The sequence below is a fragment of the Typopeltis vanoorti genome, chromosome 23, assembly GCF_054136105.1.
Source record: "Typopeltis vanoorti isolate ZY-2024b chromosome 23, IOZ_Tvanoo_1.0, whole genome shotgun sequence".
Taxonomy (NCBI): Eukaryota; Metazoa; Arthropoda; class Arachnida; order Uropygi; family Thelyphonidae; genus Typopeltis; species Typopeltis vanoorti.
Genome location: NC_143571.1, coordinates 36,945,487 through 36,968,778, shown reverse-complemented (window position 1 = coordinate 36,968,778; position 23,292 = coordinate 36,945,487). Strand labels below are relative to the sequence as shown.

The window sequence follows — 23,292 nt, the reverse complement described above, 5'->3', positions numbered from 1 at the left end:
GAAAATATGGTAACCTTACATATCTCTCAGTATCCTGTATTGTATCCCGAAAATATATTTCGGCCTGCAAGTTCCTAGTTTTTAATTCTGCTGCAAAAGTGCAGACTTGCAAATGTGCACTTATGTCAACATTGCTCTCGAATACCGTAATTAATTTTCAATTAATACAGAAGGTAGTGATCTAAAACGTCTGGTCCAAAACGTTCTTTATTTTCGGAAGAATCACTCAGATAACAATAAATCCATCGAATAAAAGCTAGATCGCTGAGAAGTTAGAACAATATTTTGTAAAAAAATATGAATTTTATTTTATTTTTATTAAACAGTTGTCTGAATGTTGTTCATCTCTAGAGAAACATCTAAACATAAGACTCTGTAGTAATTATTTGTTGAATAATATTTATTATAAATAAATAAGTTTATTTGCAATTGCATCTGCGTGGGCCAGCTGCATCAAATGATCTATCATCAACTAAAATTAAATAACAAAATCACACAGGAATTTCAATTTTAATCTGTGAAACTCGATTTTTCTCAAGTTATCGAACTTCAGTAGTATTTATTTAGCAATCGCAATCACGGAACATTTTTACCGCCTCATAGTTGCTACATTTGGCACTTCATTTTTTTTTTTGATGTTATGTACAATATTTCTGTATCTCAATTCATGTTGAACGATAGTCTACATGTTATAATCTCTTTTTGATTATACATTTTTTCTGTAAATATCATTTTATCCACGAAAGCTCCGAATGTCAGTGAGGACTGGTGATACTGATAAATATAAAAAATGCTGATGATGATGATAATTAGAAATCAAACGGACCAATAATAATGCAAAAATTTAATTGTATGCAAATTTAAATCAATAATAGATTCTATTTTGTTTACATTGTAATGGAAAGACTTTTTTACAGGAATTACCGCATCTCATGTTCAAGCAATAGAATGAAGGCCATTGATTTAACAGAATGGAAGGACTGATATTTCCTAACTATTAAAATTCCTAAAACTAGTCATTGGATATCTGTATATAATTGACTTGTCTGAATGAGATCAACGTTGCCCTAGCGACAGGAAGGACTCAACCGAAGAATCATTTAGATGCAGTTCCAGTCCTCATAAACATCGCAGATAATCATCAGGGTTTTTTCAAACTCAATGATGAGTTGGAATGGACTGAAAGAAGCAAAGCTGAAGAAATATAAATAAACTGCATTGTAAGCTAATAATGAAAACAAATGTAAATGTAATAGTTAAATTCAAGATTCTGAAAATTGTCGACAATTTAACTAAACTGGAAATTAAATTTGTTAATGAAGTTTCTGTTGTGTAGTTTTTTTTTTTTGTTTTTGATAGATGGGTGAAGCCAGAATGCTTTTCATATTCCCCGTTATCTGTAGAAGAAAATGGATGGATAAGGTAATATAGCACTCTAAGCTCTGATCATTGCAGGAGGGTAACAGCAATAGCCGAGCCGAGCCGAGCCTCAGTTAAAACTTCATTCGCTACTGCATTGCCATCCATTATCCTCCCCTGGTACCCATTTAGTTGCCTCGTACGATATGCATGGGCTGATATGTAAGTAAAGCTCTCTCTAAAAATTAGAACGATCCCTAAGACCACTCCATAATGACAGAGAGATCGTCCACCTCAGCGTTGGCTCCACTCAGTGACGGGCTCCCCACCACCGAGCAGAACCGCTCGTATTCCAGGGAGGCCACGCAGGCAATCCCCGCTCCCTCACCGGGAGCAAAATTCCGAAAGGAACCTGAGAGAGCGAAACTCAGCGTCCATTTTAGTCGCCTCTTAAGACACACATAGGTTACGTTGGAGCTATTCTTTCCAGGCCACCACACGGGATTGTTGTGTAGTTATAGTCCTTATAAGGACTGGCTTAAAGGGGCGAAGCAAGAATGCTTTTCATATTCCCCGTTATCTGTAGAGGACAGTGTAGGGATAAGGTGTTATTGAACAATTAAAGCTCTGATCATGGCAGGAGGGTAACATCAATATAGCCGAGCCTCAGTTAGAACTTCATTGGCTACAGCATTGCCATCCGTTACCCTCCAAGGGTATTGGATTGAATCTGTTGTGTAGTTGTCTTATGTATGAAATTATATTTACAAAACATTAATTAAAACAAAAGGTGTATTAAAATAAATACTATTATAATAAAAATTATAAGCTAATTAATAAAAATATATTTAACTAAATTAATATAAATAATTAATTTAACTAATTAAGTAAGTTAAATAATTGATAATTCGCTCGTATTGAGTTCGAGGCTGTATTATGATTGGTCGGTGAATTTAGAACTCGTGTAAAATTGGTGATTTTTTCTGTTTTATTTTGTTTTCCCTTAGAAAATGAGTGTTCTATAGCATATTAGCGTAAATTTATAATTAAATTTTGTGTTTTATAACATGAAACATATTTTTGTTAAGATATTGTAATAATAAATATAGTTTAAAATGGCGCCAAAAACGCACAAGAAACGTAATGATGCTAAGAAGAGCAGCGCAGTTGAGAACAAGAAGGCTTTCCCCGCTAAGAAGGTTATCGAAAATAACCTCCAAAATAGCGAAATTAAAGCAGTTTTTAGAGAGACGACAATTCGGAAATTACAGAAAGTCGTGAGGCGTTTGAATGAACATAGGGAGGAAGAGAAAATTAAGCAGTAAAATAATAAAACAACAAAGCACGGAATCAGAAAAGTCAGTAAATAACGAAAATCAGGTAAGTAAACTTGTTTTTAAAAAGGAGGTTATTTGATATGGTGACTCTATAATAAAACGTGCTGTTGAGGAGAGAGTTATAACATCGAGTTTTCCTGGAGCGAAAATTAAAAATATAACGCAAGCAATTGAAAACCCGAAAAGAAACGTAAACGAGATCGTAATCGTAGTAGGTGCTAACGACTTAACTAGCGATAGGTTCAATATGAGGGAGAACATGAAAGGGTTGTTGGAAGAGGCGAGAGTGAATAGCGAGAAATTGAAAATCGTAAGTATAATACCTCGATATGATAAGAATGAATTAAGAAGAATTATCTTAATTTATTAATTATTATCTGGTGTGAAGTGGAATCTAAGATCAAAGACATAGTGGGGTGTAGTTACAGACCTGGCGGATCGGTTGCAAGTGATGAAGAAATGCATCACCGAATAGAGACGATGGGTGCGAAAAGAGTAATCTTAATGGGAGACTTTAATTATCCGAATATTGCTTGAGTAGCTATGAAATCGCATGGGAAGAATGAAACCGAATTTAGTGAGCTGTTGGAAGAAAACTTCCTGAAGCAGCATATGAGAGAAGAAACTCCAGATCAAATACTGTTAGATTTGATGATAGTGTCAGAGGGTGTTTCAGTTTAAGGCGTAACTATTCTGCCTCCGGTTGGTGACAGTGAATGGTACATTCAGGAAACGTTACGTGAACTACAAAGCAAGAAATTATGACCACCTGAAGGGTATGTTGGGTTTTGAACCATGGTAGCAGTTCTTGGACGGGAAGGATGTCCGCAGTGCGTGGGAAACATTTAAAAATACTCACGTGATGCAAAATAAGAATGTGTTCCGAAAGTTCGAAGAATAAATAGGATAGGACTCAAATGGATGTGCAAGAGAACTGCAATAAACGGATGATGTGGAAGGAATACGATGTGTATAAAGATGATATCCGTTATGAAAATTATAAGCAGCAGGCTAGAATAGTCACAATTATATGGAAAGCCAAGTTTGAGTATGAAACAAAACTGATTGCAAGTTAAAGACAACTCAAAAGAATTCTATTGATATGCTACAAGTAAAAAAAAGAATGAACATGAAAGAATAACTCTTCTGAATGCAGACGGTGTGAGGGTGACAGATGCAGAAGAGGTTGTTCAACTAACAAGCGCCCATTTTGTTAAAGGCTATCAACCTGGTAAACACAACATTGAACTCACTGCTAACTCTTCACTGGATGAAGAAACTCCGGTATATGAGGAAGAGGTATTAGAGCTGTTGCACAAACTGAATAACGATCAATCAATCAAGGGATCGATGGGATATCAGCATGGATACTAAAAGAGTGTTCAGCTGAACTGGCTATTTCTTTGATCAGGCGATATAATTTGAGTCTCAGAAAGGGAAGATTCTCCAGGAATGTAAAGAATGTATAATAATGCCATTACACAAGGGTGGTGTAAACTGTGGTGACCAATCATTATCACAGGAATGGTGATGAATATTTTGGAAAAATTCAGAAATGGGTTGACAGTGAATCTTTACTTTGCAATACACAGCATAGGTTTACTAAGGGAAGGTTTTAGCACCTTGCTCACATTCTATAGCAATGTTACCATTGAACTAGACAAGGAGAATGGATACATAATGATACTTTTGGATTTTGCCATGGCTTTTGACAGAATACAGCATGGAAAATTGTTGCATAAATTTGAGAATATGGATTTGGATTTTAAAATATTAACTTGGATAAGAGGACGGCTGAGTGACAGATAACAAAAAGTGTGGTATACGGGAGGTGGGTATATGAGTCTGCAAGATTTAAAGTAACTAGTGCTGTAACACAAGAATCAGTCCTTGGTTCAGTTTTATTCAATCTGTACATTAATGATTTGACAGGCGACATGCAGCTATTTGCTGATTATGCAAAGAAAGGTAAGTATTGGGTATTATATTGGTGGGATTATGCTAGAAGAAACTGATCAGGCTAGGGATCTTGGAATGTTAGTAGATATAGTTGAAGTTCAGGGGCCATGTAACAGATTGCAAATACAACTCAAAAGATAATTGCAATGCAGAAACGAACTTTGACATGTAAAGATGAGGATGTCATTTTGCCTCTTTAAAGACCTTGATAAGACCTCACTTGGACTATTGTGCGCAAGTCTGGTCTCCTGATTTCCTTTGTGATTCTGATACAGTGGAGAGAGTGTTAAAAATGATATCAAGATTATGGTATACTGATTATGAAGACAGATTGAGAATTTGTAGACTGCAGACACTAGCAAACAGGAGAAAGAGGGGTGATATGACTGAGACTTACAAACTTCTGAAAGGGTCATACAGGATTTCAGTTAATGCAATTTTGCAATTTATGGACGGTGGGGAAAAGACAAGAGGAAATCCTTGGAAGCTGAGAATGAATGCCGCTAAGAAGGGAATGAGGGCTAGAGTTTTCTCTCAGAGTGTGGTGCGTGATTGGAATGGATTGCCATTGGATGTTGTGAGTGCAAGACGTGTGAATGAATTCAAGAATAAGTATGATAGCTGGTGCGTGTAGCATGTGGTTTCCATCGATGACTCCCTGAATTTCTGGATGTTTCCCTTAATAATAATAATAAAAATACAAGAGCATTTTATATTTTATGAAATTTGGGTAATATTATTCCATTTTACGATGTAGTAATGCACTTTCCCATACATTGAACACTATTTTTCAGACTGTGGAAATGTGATTGAATATCTTGGAGGGATGAAAAATAAGGTCCACTAACAATGGCAATATACAAAGATAATAAGCCGAAAGGCTATTTTACCGGCGAATTTGTTAATTGAGCAGGAGATGGTAAATCCCGTTTTATTTTATAGCCGGGTACGAAACTCAGGTTGAAATCCATCCAAAAAACTCTATGGATGTCGATGGATTTCGACCCAAGTTTCGTACCCGGCTATAAAATAAAACGGGATTTACCATCTCCCGCTCAATTAATGGCAATATACATTGGAGATAAACATATGTTAAAATTTTAAATATTTGAATTTTCTTATTTGATTTAAATTATATAAATTCCAGTGATTGGTCTTACATTTAATGCTTTATATAATTATTTTTTTCATGTGACTGAACTTATAAACCAATTGTACATAGTAACGTGGCCGTGATAGGGAATAGTGTTATTTTTATTCGTTTTATTTGTTATTTTTACAATTCTGAAACCCTGCTGTAGAGACCAAACATAGACTTTTCAAGCCACTTCAAGTCTCCAATAAAGAGGGTGGTCTCACACATGAGGTAATGGAATACATGTTCCCCTGAAGACAGTCACAAACATTCATACCCATTGTGGGAATCGAACTCACAATCTGTTAGCTTTCAAAGCGAATACGATGACCACCTAGCTAAATTACTGATTAAATTGCATTCAGTTAAATGAGGAACCATGTATACAGGGTGGTTCAATATTCCACGTACAAACTTTGAGGGGAGGTAGAGAACATCAAAATCAACCATATTCACATACGAAAGCATGACCGGGAACGCCACAGGAAGATACTAACAGGGACACAAAGATACAGAAATAACAGAAGGCAGTAAGTAGTGTAAAAAACTTTATTAGGCGTAACTGAACAGTTCAGTAGTAGTTGGATACATAATATGGTCTCACATCAGGTGCTCAAAGTCACGACCATTAGCAGTGATCGATGCCTGACACCGACAACGCATTGATTGCCGTACATTTTCGAAAACACCTGGAGTTTCCCGGATAGTAGCAGCGGCGATAGCGAATCAATGTTCGATAAATCAGGTGAGCGTGGGGGGGCCATGTGACGGGTCCACCACGCCCAATTCATCGAGATCCAAAGGACCTGTCCAAATACTGAGGCACAGAAATGCCAAAATGGGCTGGAGCCCCTTCGTGTTGGAACTACATCTGCCGACGCACAGTCATTGGAACATTGTTCAAGAAATCCGGCAGAACGTCTTCCAGAAAGGTCCGATACTTCTGGGAGTCCAGTCGGGGTGGTAACAAGTATGGGCCGACTAAACAGTCACCGACGATACCTTCCCATACATTAATGGCGAAGCGTTCTTGTGCAGCATGTGATCGCACAACGTGTGGGTTTTCATGGGCCCCCACATGAGCATTGTGGTGATTGAAGACCCCTTCGCTGGTAAATGAAGCTTCATCCGTGAACAAAACACAAGTTGGAAAATCCGGGTCTACGGCACTTTTCTGCAGAAACCGCTGCGCGAATTCTACACGTCGAGGATAATCTTCGGCCATCAGTAACTGGACCCGTTGCAGAAGAAATGGATGTAAGGATTCAGAGTGCAAAACATGCAATACAGTGGATCGAGATACTCCTTTAGCTTAGGCAACAGCACGTGTGCTTGTCTCTGGATTATTGTCCATCGCATGCAAAACCTCCTCTTCCATGGCGGGATTTCGCGTCGATCGTGGCTGCCCACTATCATGCCTGCGATCCCTAAATGATCAATAGTCACACAAATTCTGATGCAAATACGCAAACATTTGATAATGCGGTACGCGTCTGTTTGGGTACCTTTCGCGATACATTCGTACAGAGGCTCGTCCATTACCGTCAGCTAACCCATAAACGAGGTGAATGTCTGCCATCTCAGCGTTCGTCAAACGATGCATGTTCTTCGTGCGACGTCAAAAGCTTGAATGAGGAAGCCCCAATTGTTCACCTGGAGAGCTGGCGAACAGTGCCACCTATCACTTTTGGGTGGCGTTTCCAGTCATGCTTTCCTATGTGAATATGGTTAATTTTGATGTTCTCTACCTCGCCTCAAAATTTGTACGTGGAATAGCACTTTTACTGTATATAAACGTATGTCATATATATAAATGGTATTGTATGAATATTTCGAGCGTTTATATTAAATGTAAGAACTTACTATAAAATTACAATAGTAATTTTGCTCTTACATGATAATTATTATTATATTGGCATTTCTAGGGAATCGCTGATAGATGGCGCTTATAGGTTATACAATACTAAGTACTTTTCATAGCACTACTTGAAAACATTCGCCCAAGAGACAATGGCAATGTACATTTTCAGCTTATTCCATTCACTCATCACACGTCATGAAAGAAACCTTCACTTCACATGCTTCCTGTCTACATTCTTAACCTCTAGGGATGACTCAAAGTTCTCTCCGCTCATGAGCTGCCAATTTTCCTTTGTATCTATACTGTAACATCCTCTTACTAGCTTCTATGTTTTTGTTATATCCTTTCTTCTTTAATGCAAGATCCCTCCTTTCTCAAACTTTGAAGGCCACATTCCATTAGTCTGTTTTCATATCTCAAGTTCCACGGTTTCCTCATCTCTATGGATCCCAAGTGGCCATATCTCAGCACAGTAGTCCACACGTATACTTATCATGGCTCTTTGTAAAGTTGGAGAATCTTTCCTCATTCTTACAAATTAGTTTACCCTTCACCGTTGACGCTATTCGAGATAATGAGTTAAATACCGTAGCATGTGGTCTCTAAACTTCATCTCGCTGTCATCATCATCATTCCTTGCTCTCAAGCTTCATAAACAACTTGCAGAAATTTTTTATTAATATAATACTCAGTCTGCAATGTCTTCAGTCTAAATTCCATATCCTTGCACCTGATATTATTAGATTGGCACTCTTTAATATTTGCCCATAGAATCATTCCATTCAATTCGGCCTGCAAGGGATTCACTGTTAGATAAGATGACAGTCCTTTATTTCACTACTCTGTCCTTTATGTTTATTTTTTTCTGAAATGGGCATTTTGTCCTTTATTTTGTGAATTGAAATAATAAACGGAATATCGATGCCAACATATTTAAAGATGCAATTCATAAATTTTACCAAACCTGCATTGATTATTTAAATAAATGGACAGCTCTTTCGTGGAAACGGAAGTATTTGAATGAGTCCTATTACGAGAAATCCCTCTGTGGGCGAAGGTCGAGGAAAGCGTTTTGAATGACGGCGAACTATTTGATAAAGTTTCGTCTAGTAAACGTTATGTCACCAGTGAGAAGATCGAAGAATGGTGACAAAAATAACGAGTTCTGCCAACGTATATGGGCTTACATTTTTAAATATTTCACAGATAAACACGTATCTTTTAAAAACATTATAAAAATCGTCGAATTTTGCTTATGTCTCCCTGGATCTAATGCCCTTCCCCCCATTGATCGAGTATTTTCATTAGTGAATAATATGTGGACCAGTGAAAACACCCAATTAAAAATCGAAACATTGAAAGCATGCATTTATACCAAATGCAACATTGACATGAACTGTATAGTTTTATGAATTTTTAAAGCACAAACCTGATTTATTTAAAAAAAAGTTCATTCTCGTGAAAAGTATCAAAATTAAAATTTTTTCCAAATAATAATATGATTGTTTATAATGTTATGTATATGCTTATATTTTATAATAAATGTTATAAAGCTTTTTAGTTTTAGTGAAACAAATAAACGCAACCTGCTTTTTTTATTATAAAACAATTTCGGATTTATCCTTTATTTTTCAAAAAAAATACGGCTACCATAGATATGACTCCTATCAACTGACCCAACAAAGAATCATTCGCATATAATCGAATGTCTGCCTGCACATGTCATTAAAATCAAAGTTAAACAGGAGACGTCCAAGCCCAGAACCTTGTATTACCTTATGATTTGTCTTTATTTCCCTTGATTCAGTTACTTCATCCATCACTCTTTTGATACCTCATCAACCACTGTCCTATCCATATCACAAAGTCTATTTTATATATCCATTCCTTTAAGTGTAATAACTTCATATGGAATCCTGTCAAATGTCTTGGCACAATCTAAAGGATCATAGCATATCTATTCCCGTTACACAGCTGTTGTCACTTGTAAAACGTGAGCAGATTGGTAAAGCTAGGCCTAGTGCCCACTATAAAGGATCCAAGTACATATTATCTTCCCCCCACCTCAGTATGTGGTTTCTGATCAGCCTCTCAATACCTTAATGACCACTCCAGAGATACAGCTTAGTCTATAATTGGATGCATCAGTTCTAGTTCCGCCCTTGTGTAATGGAATTACCTTACCCTCCTTCCACTCATTAGAAAACGTGTTCGGGTTGAGACTAATCATTATACTGTCTATTACATTAAAATTGTAATTAAAATTTTACGATGGCTGTAAAATATAAATACATATTCAGCATCTATAAAAATGACCACATTAATCTGCGTAGGATATAAAGCAGCTTTAAAATTAAATAATAATAAAATATAAAGCTTCAAAAGTAAAATCACTTTTGTATTACTGATATTTAAGTAATTGCTGGTGCGACTGCTGTAGTAATCTTTAAAAAGTTTTATTTTGCATTAATGGTTATACATTTAGATACTATAACCCTTACTGTGCTTTTATATGCAAAGATATAATATTGTAAGTATATTTATTAAAATATACTTACAATATTATACGATATGAGCATTTATTTAGCTGCGTATTTGACGGGGGGGGGGTATCTGAATACTTGCTCCTGGCACAGAATTAACACGTCCCTTATTGAAAGAACTTAAATGATTCGGGTTGTCTAATGTACCGATTTGCTGCAGAAAGGCCTTTATTGGTAATATAATTTTCAATGTCATGGATGGTCTCTATTACCACATTTTATCTTTTTCGTTTAGTGAAGAGATGTTCAGTAAATCAACTTGAATTTTTCGATTACCGTTCAGTTACATAGCACTGATGCAATGAACCTATAGTGCATTTATCTCGAAGATCTACGGACGAGCAACACGTTAATATAAAATTGAAAATGATTCTTATCTATCCAAAGAATGTTGTTATAATCGACTGTTAGCTGAAGAGAAAATGCAAGCAGATATTAAATCCAATATATTTTTACAAAGTAAAAACTCTTATTAGTACTACTATTTATGCTAATAATAATAATAATAATAATAATAATAATAATAACTTGCCCATAATATATTTCATCTTTCTTCCATACCTTCAATCTATCTATGATATAAGAATACCATGATTTCTGCTGTGACATTTGTAAAAGAATCTTGTCCTTTAAGCCCGCCTCATACGAGAACCCTTAATACTCTCAGTATCTACCTGCCGGTAACTCAGTAGCGATCTCTGATATTGATAATGACTAAGAATAGTCCAACAACAACAACAAACAGTGTTTATTAAATTTTCTATGCAACAGTGATGAAAATCATGTTTATTGTCGACTGAACAGGAACTACTGTATATTCTATATATACTATGTATGTAATGTTAGTTTTTAACGGACATTTTTCGTGTACTGTACAAATAGATTTTGTTTGTGGATAGATTAAGTATTTCATTGACTATGTTACCATTTGTTATATATCCTGTAGTGCTACCTTAGTGTATTTATGGAAATTACGAATATAATCACGCTACATCTTCCCATGCAGAAAGTACGGTCATGTAAAAGTGCAAAAACTGTAATATAAATCCTTTTTTGTTTCCTAATATACCAATATTTAATACAAAAAATCTCTACAGAACAGAGGTAGTGGACATGTTTGCTTTCAGAAAAGGATTTGTGTTTATTTAGTTATACTTTAAGAGGATAGTTTGATAGATTTCGGTCAATTCAAAGTTGGCTGACATCCTATGCATGGACAACATTTCCATGACCATTATGTTGTCTATGTACTGATTTCTATGTACTGATACTGATAGTATCAGTACATAGCGGATCTCTCCGAATACATCACTTGAAGTAAATAAGAAAAACAAAAGAATTAAAGTTGGTAAATTGCCATTTTTAAGATTAACTAACAGTCTAAGAATGGGATACTTAATCGAAGTTTATACATTAGTTTTTTTTTTATTTATCCCACACGTGAAACGTACAGGAACCTATAGTACACTGGTGCCCGTGGGTGAAGGTAAGGATCAAGAAAGAAGTCTGTTGATATTTTTCTTATAAAGAGCTGGAGGTTAAAGTTGGGAAAGATATTATGAAGGAGGCTGTTTCATGAAATGAGAAGAAAGGAAAGAAGCAGGGTCGATGAGTATGCAGCAGTACTGAAAAGGATGTTGGGCACCTGTGTTGCTCTTGTTTGTTTTTAACCAGCGCAACAGAATTTGGATGAATGATTTTGCAAGTTCACTGGAAGAGTCACTACGGAAGTACCTGTAGAAGAAACAGAGCTAAAACGATGAGTCTTTCAGATACAGGTTAAAGTGAATGTGTGTGTGAGAGAGAGAGAGAGGGAGGTCATCTATGAGCCGAACTACTCTCCTTTGAATAGCATCGAGCATTTTTAAGTAGATTGTAGGTGTACCACCCAAATGCATGAACAGTAGTTTATTCATACCACCATTGATGGTAACCAAATTATCCTATTCTCCATTGTCAATTTCTCCATTTCTGCATTGGTGACAAAGCTCAGAGAGAGAGAGAGAGAGACGATGCTGTCTATATGACAAGCAGTGAACAACCAGAGAAAGCAGCCATTCAAATACAGAGGATGACAGGTCGACCGAATGAAGGTTGTTTGTTAAGCATATCCCTATACCACTTTAATGACCTGAAAATGTCAAGGATGACAGTGGATGTTTCTCCTAACCTTTCCATGGCACGTGTCCAGGTAGGTGATGTAGGCTAAGAGATCAGTTGCAGATCTATATTAGCGGAATTTATACTTGTGGGACTCTAGGTGGTAGAGAAGTTGGCAGTTGATAATTTTTTTTTCAGTTATCAACTGAAATTGCAATTAGTCGGTCGTTGGTAGACTTGCGATACTTTAATCTTCCATTTCTGGTATAGGTAGGATAAATTAGCTAACACAAATATAACGTATAATAAATTTAGTTTAATCCTTTATCCAAGTGTGTGCAAACATAGTTTGCCCCTGAAAATATCTTCAGGACTGGGGTAAAGTGGTACAACACCGGGCAACTCCTTGCAAAGGTGGAGCAAACAAATTAAAGTAAATTTATTATAGTATAATTAAGTGAAAAGTAAACTTTTAACATCTTTCTCTAAATTCAGAGTAATTTAATAAAAAGGTAGCACACCGTTTGGCAGCTCCTATAGGAGGAGATGACCTTGCTAATACTTCTGCCTTGGTATCTCCACTTGGGCCTGGCTCCCACTGAAGAGACCTCAATAAAGGTCGAACCTAGTCTTGGTAGTGGCCCTTCCCTTAATGCATAATATTATACATATCCGCAAGGAGATGTGTTTTGCATTATGGGAGATACTGAGATAGGTGCGTTGGTAGCTTGCTCCACCTTTGCAACGAGTTGCCCGGTGTTGTACCACTTTTCCCCAGTCCTGAAGATACTTTCAGGCGCAAAGTTTGTTTGCACACACTTGGATAAAGGATTAAAGTAAATTTATTATAGTCTAACCAAGTGAAAAATAAACTTTTAACAAATATAACGTAGATATCCAGTCACCATAACCCTTAGCAGATGTGGGGTCTACACAATGGCATAATACAAACATAATGAAGGAGAAAATTATAATATAAGGAGTTCATTTTTACGGTTAGAATAGTAAATTATGGAATGGTTGTCCCCTCTAAGTGTTATCGATATATGAATAGCTTAAGAATAAAATAAATAATTTGGGTAGAAAGTAAGTTTAAAAAACACAAATCCATAAAAATTAAGCACTGTGTGTGTGTGTGTGTGTGTGAGTGTGTATGCGCGCGCATGCAGAGAGCGATGTTCATATAAACAACATTAACATTTTGATCATAATTTGGACATGCTAGTTTAGCTATTCTGGAAATGCCCTATGCTCCATAACGCTAGACTGTCCGACGAGAGTCCATTATTATAAGTTCCATTCTAGTTAGCGACTAGAGGAAATCTTTCAGTCGGCTCGCTAGTTAATCAAACTTTTGCACGGACAAGTAGGGTTTCCTTCGCGAAAAAAAACTAGAATTTTTAAATTCGCCACTCAATAAAATTGACCGTAGAATATCACATGATAATAGACAGTGTTGGAATTATGGACTATAGGATGATAGCAATTATCTGACGTACTTTCCTCTTCGAATTCCTGCAAGATCACTGATAGTCTTAGACCAGCTATTTAATGACGGCTTATAGTGGAGGTTAGCTGCCCATTGATCTTCGAACCGTTAGGAGGGATAAACGGCCTTGTGTTTTCCCTTTAGGATATAAAAGATATTAAACGAATTTTTTTTTCATATGGGACTAAGTTGTTATGGTTTATGTTTGAAGCATCGCTTTGATAAAAAAATTAATTGGTAATTAACTGGTATATGACGAATTATGGATATTATGGTTAACTGTTTTTATTACTGATAAATTCTGAATGACAACTTATTTGCGATTCATATGGATATTGATGAAAAATAGGGATTTGATAAGACATTTTGATATCCGGCAATATGTAATTAGTACCGTCGAACATGATAATATTTATTTTGATGTATATGCATAAAAGAGAGAAAATATATAAAACAGAATGCAGAATGAAAGAGATTAATATTTTTTTTCATTCACGGGACATGTTATGAATATGAGGCAGTTGCCACTTATCTTATTATTCAAGGTTGAGAATATCACGTGTTTCGGTTGTTGTTATTGCAGTAATGTTCACTAATATAAAGCTAAACTTTAGTATTTAAGGTTGGTTTTATTCCCTAATTATTTATTCTCCAGTGTCTTCCTCAAAAACACGAATACTGTGTGGGCACTTTTTAAGAATAATTTAGAGTTAATGAAATAGCCACCCCTGGTCTACTTGGACCTTCTGGATACCGAACAAATAATATTAATAATAGTAATAATAATAGCATCACATATTTATATAAACTTGTTTTAGTATCAATAATTTCACATTTTTTGTTTCGAATTTGCTGCTGATTCTTTATTCAAAACATTTTTACTACATTACCTAAATAAATGATTACTAGTGAACAGAATAGTATGCAGCAACATATTCAAACAACTACTGTCAGGCCATTCCATGTTCTGCAATGAATTTTTTTTTTGTAATTTTCGAACATTCTTTACCGTCGCATGACATTCAGTGATTTGCAATCTTGTTATCGAACTTCCATTTATCAAGCGATTTTAATGCAAAACTTGAAATATCCCAATTCAATGACAAAGAAATAAAATTAAACAAATGAAAACGGTCAAAAAAAAAATAGTCCTTATAAGGACTGGCTTAAAAGGGCGAAGCAAGAATGCTTTCATCTTCCCCGTTATCTGTAGAGGACAGTGTAAGGATGAGGTGTTATTGAGCTATTAAAGCTCTGATCATTGCAGGAGGGTAACAGCACTGGCCGAGCCTCAGTTAGAACTGCATTGGCTACAGCATTCCCATCCACTATCCTCCCTGGGTACCCATTTTAGTCGCCTCGTACGACATGCATGAGCTACATTGGGGCTGATACGTAAGTAAAGTCCTGTATAAAAATTAGAACGATCCCTAGACCACTCAATAATGGCTGAAAGATCGTCCAACTCAGTGTTGGTTCCACTCAGTGACGCCCCCCACCACCACCGAGCAGAACCGCTCATATTCCAAGGAGAAGCATCATCGACAAAGCCCCTCACGGGCCATGCAGGAGAACAGCCTCCGCAGAGACTCAAAATGCTCTCTCAAGGAACCCCCCCCCCGAAATCTAACCATCCCCCACACCAGGAGAAAAATTCATGAAGAAACCTGAGAGAACGAAACTCTAAACTCTGCGTCCATTTAGTCGCCTCTTACGACCCGCATGGATTTGTGGTGGAGCTATTCTTATCCCGGCCACCACAGAGGTATGTCAAAGAAAATTTAATAGTCCTTATAAGGCCTGGCTTAAAAGGATGAAGCAAGAATGCTTTTCATATTCCCCGTTATCTGTAGAGGAGAATGTAAGGATAAGGTGTTATTGAGCTATATAAAGCTCTGATCATGGAATGAGGCTAACAGCAATAGCCGAGCCTCAGTTAGAATTTCATTGCCTACAGCATTGCCATCCATTAACCTCCCTGAGTACCAATTTTAGTCGCCTCGTACGACATACATGAACTACATTGGTGATACGTAAGTAAAGCCAATCTCTAAAAATTAAGACGATCCCTAGACCACTCAATAGTGACCGAAAGACCGTCCATATCAGCGTTGGCTCCACTCAAGGTTGGCCTTCCACCCACCACCACCACCGAGCAGAAACGCTCGAATTCCGAAGACAAGCATTCACCGACAAAGCCTCTCACCGGGCCGTGCCGGAAAACACCTTCCTTCGGAGACTCAAATTGCTCCCTTAAGGCAAAAACCTTAAGAGAGCGAACTCAAACTCTCGAATCTCAGAGTCCAATTAGTCGCCTCTTACGACATGCTTGGATTTGCATTGGTGCTATCTTATCCCGGCAACCACACGGGTACAAACAAAATTCCTTATAAGGACTGGCTTAAAGGGGCGAAGCAAGAATGCTTTTCATCTTCCCGTTATCTGTAGAGGACAGTGTAGGGATAAGGTGTTATTGAGCTATTAAAGCTCTGATTTTCACCTTCATCGTTATCTGTAGAGGACAGTGTAGGGATAAGGTGTTATTGAGCTATTAAAGCTCTGATCATGGCAGATGGTAACATTCACCCTCGAGCCTCAGTTAGAGCTTCATTGGCTACAGCATTGCCATCCATTATCCTCCAAGAGTATTTATCACGCACCCATCCTCTTCAAGCGTTTTTTACTCTATAAATACCACAGACAATATTTAAAATAAAAGGTGTGCTTATATAATCATATTATTATTATTATTATTATTATTATTATTGATATTTCCCAAAAAATGTATTTTAATTATATAGCCATAAAATTGAAAGTCTTTGAATGTTTTAAAAATAAAAAATTAATCATTCTTATAGTTTAGATAAAAAATATATTATTTTAATTAACGTTCGTTAAAACCTTTGATTGATTTTGATTTGCAGTGAAACCATACTCATCATCCGCTTGTAACTATATTATTCGCCTAGTTTATGAATAAGTTGTATTAGATTAGATTACCTGTTAGAAAACGGTTAACTAGTGAGCGTTTTTCTCGAATCGTAGCGTTATTTTAATATGATCTATTTTATTTTACATCTAAAAATAGATAGAGTCAAATGGCTGAAAACGGGGAGTATGAACAGAGAAACAAGAGGCAACTAATTGCAGAAAATGTTTCGACAAATCTAAACAGTGGAAAATTAAAGTGAAATGAGATGGCTCAATAATTGGAAGATCTATTTGGTGTTATCGCAAAACATTGGAACAGTAGGAAAGAGAGACTATCATTTTCAAAATAAATTTTTCGATGCAGAAATTTAAAAAATACATGTTATTAAAATAATGAATAGGTGTTGCAATTTAGTTTAAATTTTTACATATATATTTTAAGATTATTATTTATAAAATTCATTATAATAAATTTTTAATTAGTTACTATTAAAATGTTTATTTTTAATAAACTTTAATATATATTTAATTCGAACAAAAGAGTTGGAGTTAAATAAGCCAGGATGATTAAACTTGATTTAATATTTCATGTCCCCAGTTTTAAAGCATGTTTAAATTCTTGAAGGGTTTCTAAATTATGTTCTTCTTCCCAAGGCACAAATCTTTTGAGATTATAAGAGAAAATGCACTGGAGAACTTCAAGCATGAAGTATATCATTCTGGTTAAAGCTGTGTAACATCAAAGAAGGAATCTTTCTGAAATCATAAATGCTACCATGTTTTATGGCAGCGAAATGCTGGTAGTATATAGTTCAGGAAATGGCAATGAAATGGAAGAAGAAAGATGGAGATGACGAAGAAAATGACAGTTTTTATTGTCAGCAAAGGAAAAAGGGAAAATATTAAAAAAAATGAAAGGTGCCGAAGCGGATACTTTTTACAGATAAATTGGATTAGGGAACACTCGGCTATTTTCTGATTCTCTTCGTAAGTAGGCAGCAAATAAATCATTACTTAGCGCAACAGACTCCACCGTTAGGAGGCGCGATTTATTTTCGCTAACAAGGCTTTGTTTATGATATCTAACATTAAGGCTGTGTTATATGTTTAAGGGAATAAACGTCTTACCTCAGATCTTTCTACTTCTTTTTTATGTCCTAATCTAAAAGTGACGCATCAGTTCTTGATCTGATTGTTTCGATTCTAAGGATCCGATCAAACGTAAGAAAATCTCCACGACAAATAAGAATGTTATCTTTTCACTTGGTGTAATTACCTTGTGTGCAATTATGTGGTGTCAAAGATGAGAATGTTTTTTTTTTTATTTATAATTGGTCTTTTTAATGAAAGTGTACCGAAGTATGCTTGAAAATAATGAGACCTTTATCGCACACTCTGAAACAAGACACGAGATGCAGGAAAACGTTGAATTTTAAGACAACAGTCCACTAATCTCGGGTTTTGTGCCTTGAAGAATAGTGTGTGTGTGTGTGTGTGTGTGTGTGTGTGTGTGTGTGTGTGTGTGTGTGTGTGTGTGTGTGTGTGTGTGTGTGTGTGTGTGTGTGTGTGTGTGTGTGTGTGGAAAGGAAATTCATTCCTTCTACTAAGATGCAATTTCCTTTTTGTGGACAGGCAGCAATTCGAACCACGTGATTTGCTTTAGCAAATGGTGATTGGTGATTTGCTTTCGCAATCTGTACACCATTCAAGAATAATTACGTGCTACATTTCGAATTCCGATAGGGAGCGCTGGTTTCGGTGTCTCTGAAATTGACAGAAGGAAATGCTATTCTGTTTTTAGAAGTAATATCGACGAAATAAATTTCTTTTGAAACCGAAATAACCTTCTATTGTAAAATAGATGTGAAATTGTACAATAATAATTTGGTAGATACTCTATTGTCTTTCTGTACCTGATATATTATTGGAGAGATGAGAGTATTCGTGCATTGTTATCTTATTCCCAATATAATTGTTTGCCTTTGGAAATGCCTTACTACTCTTAGAATTCTCGATAGAAAACCGATCATTATATGGTTAGAGGAACGTCTAACTACAGTTGCAATATGTTCACAGACGAGCAACTGACAAATCGCGGTTCTTAGTGCTCGAAGTGTCACATGGATGTCATAGCTACATAAGCTGGATTATAGGGGAAAGCTAAAATGAAATTTTGTGACTCAATTGAAGATTTGACGACAGAGAAGCCAGCTTCTATATGACTGTATTATTTCTAAAGGTAACCGTCTCTAAAAGTGTGTTAATGTGTAGATGCTTCCCATGATATGGTATCGGACTACGTTTTTTTGTATTGATGAGATCAAGTATGATAATAGTCAACGCAGATTTATTATCTTCACTGTTTGTCATACAACAGCTACTTATTAAGAAAGCGACTAAGTTTTTTTAGAATAGAATAGCTAAAAGCGAAATCAACTAGGAAATCGATGTTTATAAGCAGAGAGAGAGATTTTAAAAATTAAGCAAACAGGCAGAACGTTGTTGAAAAACCAGCAGTCCACATAACACAGCAAGGCGCCATTTTCTGCAAACGAAACACTTAAACTTAGAGCAACTCTTATAAAAAAACAAACAAATGCATAACGGTACTGTTGCTAAAGGATGAAGCTTAACACTTTTTATACTCCCCGTTGTCTGAATCAAAGTAATCATTGGTGGGAAAAAAGTTATGAGCATTTAGCTCGCCCTTTGGGAGATGAGGGATTAAGCGATATCATTGGAAAGTAAAACGGCTCTAAGTCTTTTGTGATTGTAAAGATCATATTCGTTGTAGTCTGCAGCTTGTTGTATCAGTCGATTAGGATGCGTAGCCGCGTTTGAAAAGGAGTTTACTGCCAGAGAGCGAAGGAACGTGGAGATGTATGGAATACTAGTATTACGATGAATCTGTTTCTCGTGAACCATGGAGCATCTAGCATCATTCGCAAGCATTTGTTTTGCACTCGTTGTAATTTTAGTAAGTTAGCTTTCGCGGTATGGCTCTAAGCTGAGGAGGCATAGGTAATTATAGGACGAATCACCATCCCGTAGAGAATAGTTTGTTCCTTGTTTTTGATTTGCTGTGTCGGTTAATCAAGGAAGGGAGAAGAGTGATAGTTTTGGATACTTTCACAAAGATGTGCCTGATATGGTTACTGAAGCACAATCTTTCGTCTAGTAGCAGCATTAGATATTTGGCTTCTATTTCCCATGGGAGTTTGGTACAAAACAGAATAATGTCCCCTTTGGGAAATTCCAGCCTTCTGGTGAAGAGTACCGCTACGCTTCTTTTTTTTTTTTTTTGAGTTTACTTGCAGTCTCCAATCTCAGAACCATTTTTCTAGCATTGAAATGTTATCTTAAAGTTTTTTTTTTTATTAAAAGGTGAGGACGGAGTGATCTAGCTAATAATACTGCATCGCCATCTACATATAAAGCCATGATAGACGCCATGGTGTTCTCTGGGATATCTTCCATGTAGATTGCAAAGAAAAGCTGGGCAAGTATGGATCCTTGTGGGACTCCAGCCAAAATTTTACGTTGGGTAGAGCTTGTTCCATTGATTTTGACTTGCATTTTTCTATTGGTGAGGTATGACCTGATTAAACGTATCATGTCCAGTGATAGATTAGAGGTGATAAGTTCATAAAGCAAACCATAGTGCCAAATTTTGTTAATAGCCTTTGCAATGTCAAAGAATATGGCACCGATGTGTTGCTTCCAATTGTATCCAGGATTAATATACTCTATTAAACGATGAATTTGTTGAGTGGTACTGTGATTTCGACGAAAGTCGAATTGTTTACATTGTATGATATTTAATCTATTTACTGATTCTTGAAATCTGGGGGAGAATTATTTTTTCGGCAATTTTTCTCAGATTTGATAGCAGGCTGATGGGGCGATAATTCTGAGGTAAATGAGGATCTTTGCCCGGTTTGTGAGCTGGTATAATGTCAGTAATTTTCCAGGAGGGAGGAAAAGATTATATTTTAAGGATTGCATCCATGATGTTGACAAGATGCACTATAGCTTTGCGCGGTAGCAATATTTTGACTTTGTGATGGCATCCGGACCTGGAGCTTTTTTTTATTGTTCAGATGGTTGATGATATTAATTATTTCTGCTGGTAATGTAGGAGTAATCAAATTTAAATTATTTCCAGATTGTTTGAGTGTGCGTCTAACATAACAATGCACCTTATAAACATGATTGATGTTTAAATTTTCGTATGTAGGACTACACTGTTTTTCCAGATTACTTATTATAGCTTCTGCTTCTGCAGTGTGTGCTAAACCCTGATCTGATTGCACAGAAGGGGGGGGGTGTATAGATTTGTGTTTGTTTCGGAGATTTTTTAAAAATTTCCAGATGGAATTATCTTCAGGATTAAGAGATAATAATTTATTTCCTCGCTGCTAATTTCTGTGGTTTTTGAAAGGTTTTCTGACTGAACTGTTCAATTTGTTGAGGAGTGTTTTATCTTGTGGAGAACTTGTGTTATGTCTTTTCCTTGCTTTATTCTTCTCTTTAATTTTGTTCATATCTTCTGAAAGACGGTTAGGCTTATAAATAGTTGTAGCTTTGGCGACTGCTGCTAATGCTTTGTTGATTTGATTACTGAGGTTTTCTATTGCTTTATCAATCTCTTCTTTTGATTTTATGCTGGGTATAGGACCAATATATTCGGGAAATACTTTTGATAATCTTTCCAAGCTATGATGGAATGAGGGGGAGTTAATTGATTTTGATGCCTAATTTAAGTAAGATAGAGTGGTGATCTGAGGATAGCTCAATCAGTGATTGAATGTGGTATTGGTATTTGACGTTCTGTAGGATAGTAATACCTAATACATCTGATCTGCGAAGAGGACTGTGATGAGCAGGCTCAGTAAGACCAGTAACTGATATCTCATGAGAATCGTAGGAAACACCTACCCGAATCATGCCTAAAATGCCAAAAGCTACAAATATTTATAAATATTTGTAGAAAATATTTATAAAGCTACAAATATTTTCTAGGAATGAAATTTATAATCATGAATTTAAACTGAAAAAACACTTGTACCATGTACTGGAGGTGATAAAATATATTATGCAGAATTACGACAAGTCTTTTTAACATTACAAATAAAATAACTTTATATCAAGCACCTAATTTGATTTTTTTATTCAGATGTTTATTCAAATATCAAATGAGAAGGAGAGAGGAAATATTTTAAAGATAGAAGTCTTATAACTTCTGATAACTCACCTCTGACTTCTATATCTATCATCAGTTTTCTTTTGTGACTCTAGTTCCTCTTTCTATTAAGTCAAGCAACTACCGTAATAGTTTACCTGCCAGAATAAACTTTAATTTTCGACGATGAAAACTCTTTAGAAATGTTTCATTCGCTTTTCGTTTTCTTTTTTTTTTTCCATTGGGAATCCAAAAATTTTTAAATCTAAAGTTTCAGATGTATTCATGAGAACCATTCCACTTGAACTTTATCGGCTTGGTGGTATTTGATTTCTGTGCAACTGAGCAGTTAGATGACTTTCCTTTTGCGGGGCAACTCTTTGATGTTACGCTATCGTATAACCCAATTTGGATTTCCATAATTCAGTTTCGTCGACATACTCAAACTCTTGGACACATCGACTTTCATGAATTCACTTCATCGGTTATTTTGAACGAAAGAGTGCCTCAACATTCGTAGAAGTAAAAAAAAGGAGGAAATATATAAGCGCACGCTATCTTCCATGCCTCTAGAATTTCTGTACGTTTGCTATCGTTTGTCGAAAAAGCAACGCAAACACAATTCTTGGCAGCTGAGCGTTATGCACCGACTTATGCCGTGATCTTGACATTCGCATGTTTTCTCTGCTTCTCTCTTCTCATTGTCAATAGGAAACGTAGAGATGGGTATGTAGAAGGGGAGGAAGGGAACAGAGTAGCTTTGATATGTTTTCTTTGACAGTCTTATCTAATGGAAACATCAGTTATCGAAATGCCTTGGTAATTCTATAAATTCAAATGAGACATCAGGTGAAGAGTCGTGTTTCCAAACTTGTCTTTCTTCTTGAAATAATCTTGCTTATTCCCTAGCTGGCCTTCACTTCCTGCTTCACAATCCAAGCGTGGTCATCAGTCAGTACGTGCGACGAATATACATCACTCTTTACCCGAATCAATTCCTATAGAGAGTCGTAAGGGGAGGAATAAAATATGTGAGTACAGGGGTGAACGTATTCCATCTCTGGATGCTACCAAATATCGGTGCATGTGCGAAAGCTCTACAAAGGAATCACAGGGTGAACTCTACGTTTAAGCAGAAGTCGTTCTTCATACTCATGGGGACCAAGGGGTTGAATATGTTGAGAAGATCCTCCTGTTCCCTTAAAAAGGGTATGAAATAATTTGAAATTTTCCCAAGGATGAAAAACTTTCAACTTCCTCTAAATAATAAATTCTCTTTCATCCCTGCTGAGATCATCATCACTGCGATGTGAGGACTTTCGGATTTATTAATATGGAACTTAAATTCTCTGTAGAATAAAAGAGTGGGTTAAACATTTGCAATAAAATGAATGCC

The 23,292-nt window shown here is 36.1% G+C and overlaps 1 protein-coding gene across 1 annotated transcript in view; it reads left to right on the top strand.

Moving 5' to 3' along the window:
• LOC150093783 (salivary peroxidase/catechol oxidase-like) overlaps positions 1–23,028 on the top strand; it is a 199,873-nt gene extending 176,845 nt beyond the window's left edge. The window contains exons 12-13 of the mRNA XM_090412512.1: positions 1,360–1,422; positions 22,806–23,028. Of these exons, the coding sequence (XP_090268638.1) occupies positions 1,360–1,422; positions 22,806–23,028 (286 nt within the window). The remainder of the gene's footprint in view (positions 1–1,359; positions 1,423–22,805) is intronic.
• Positions 23,029–23,292: the final 264 nt, after the last annotated feature.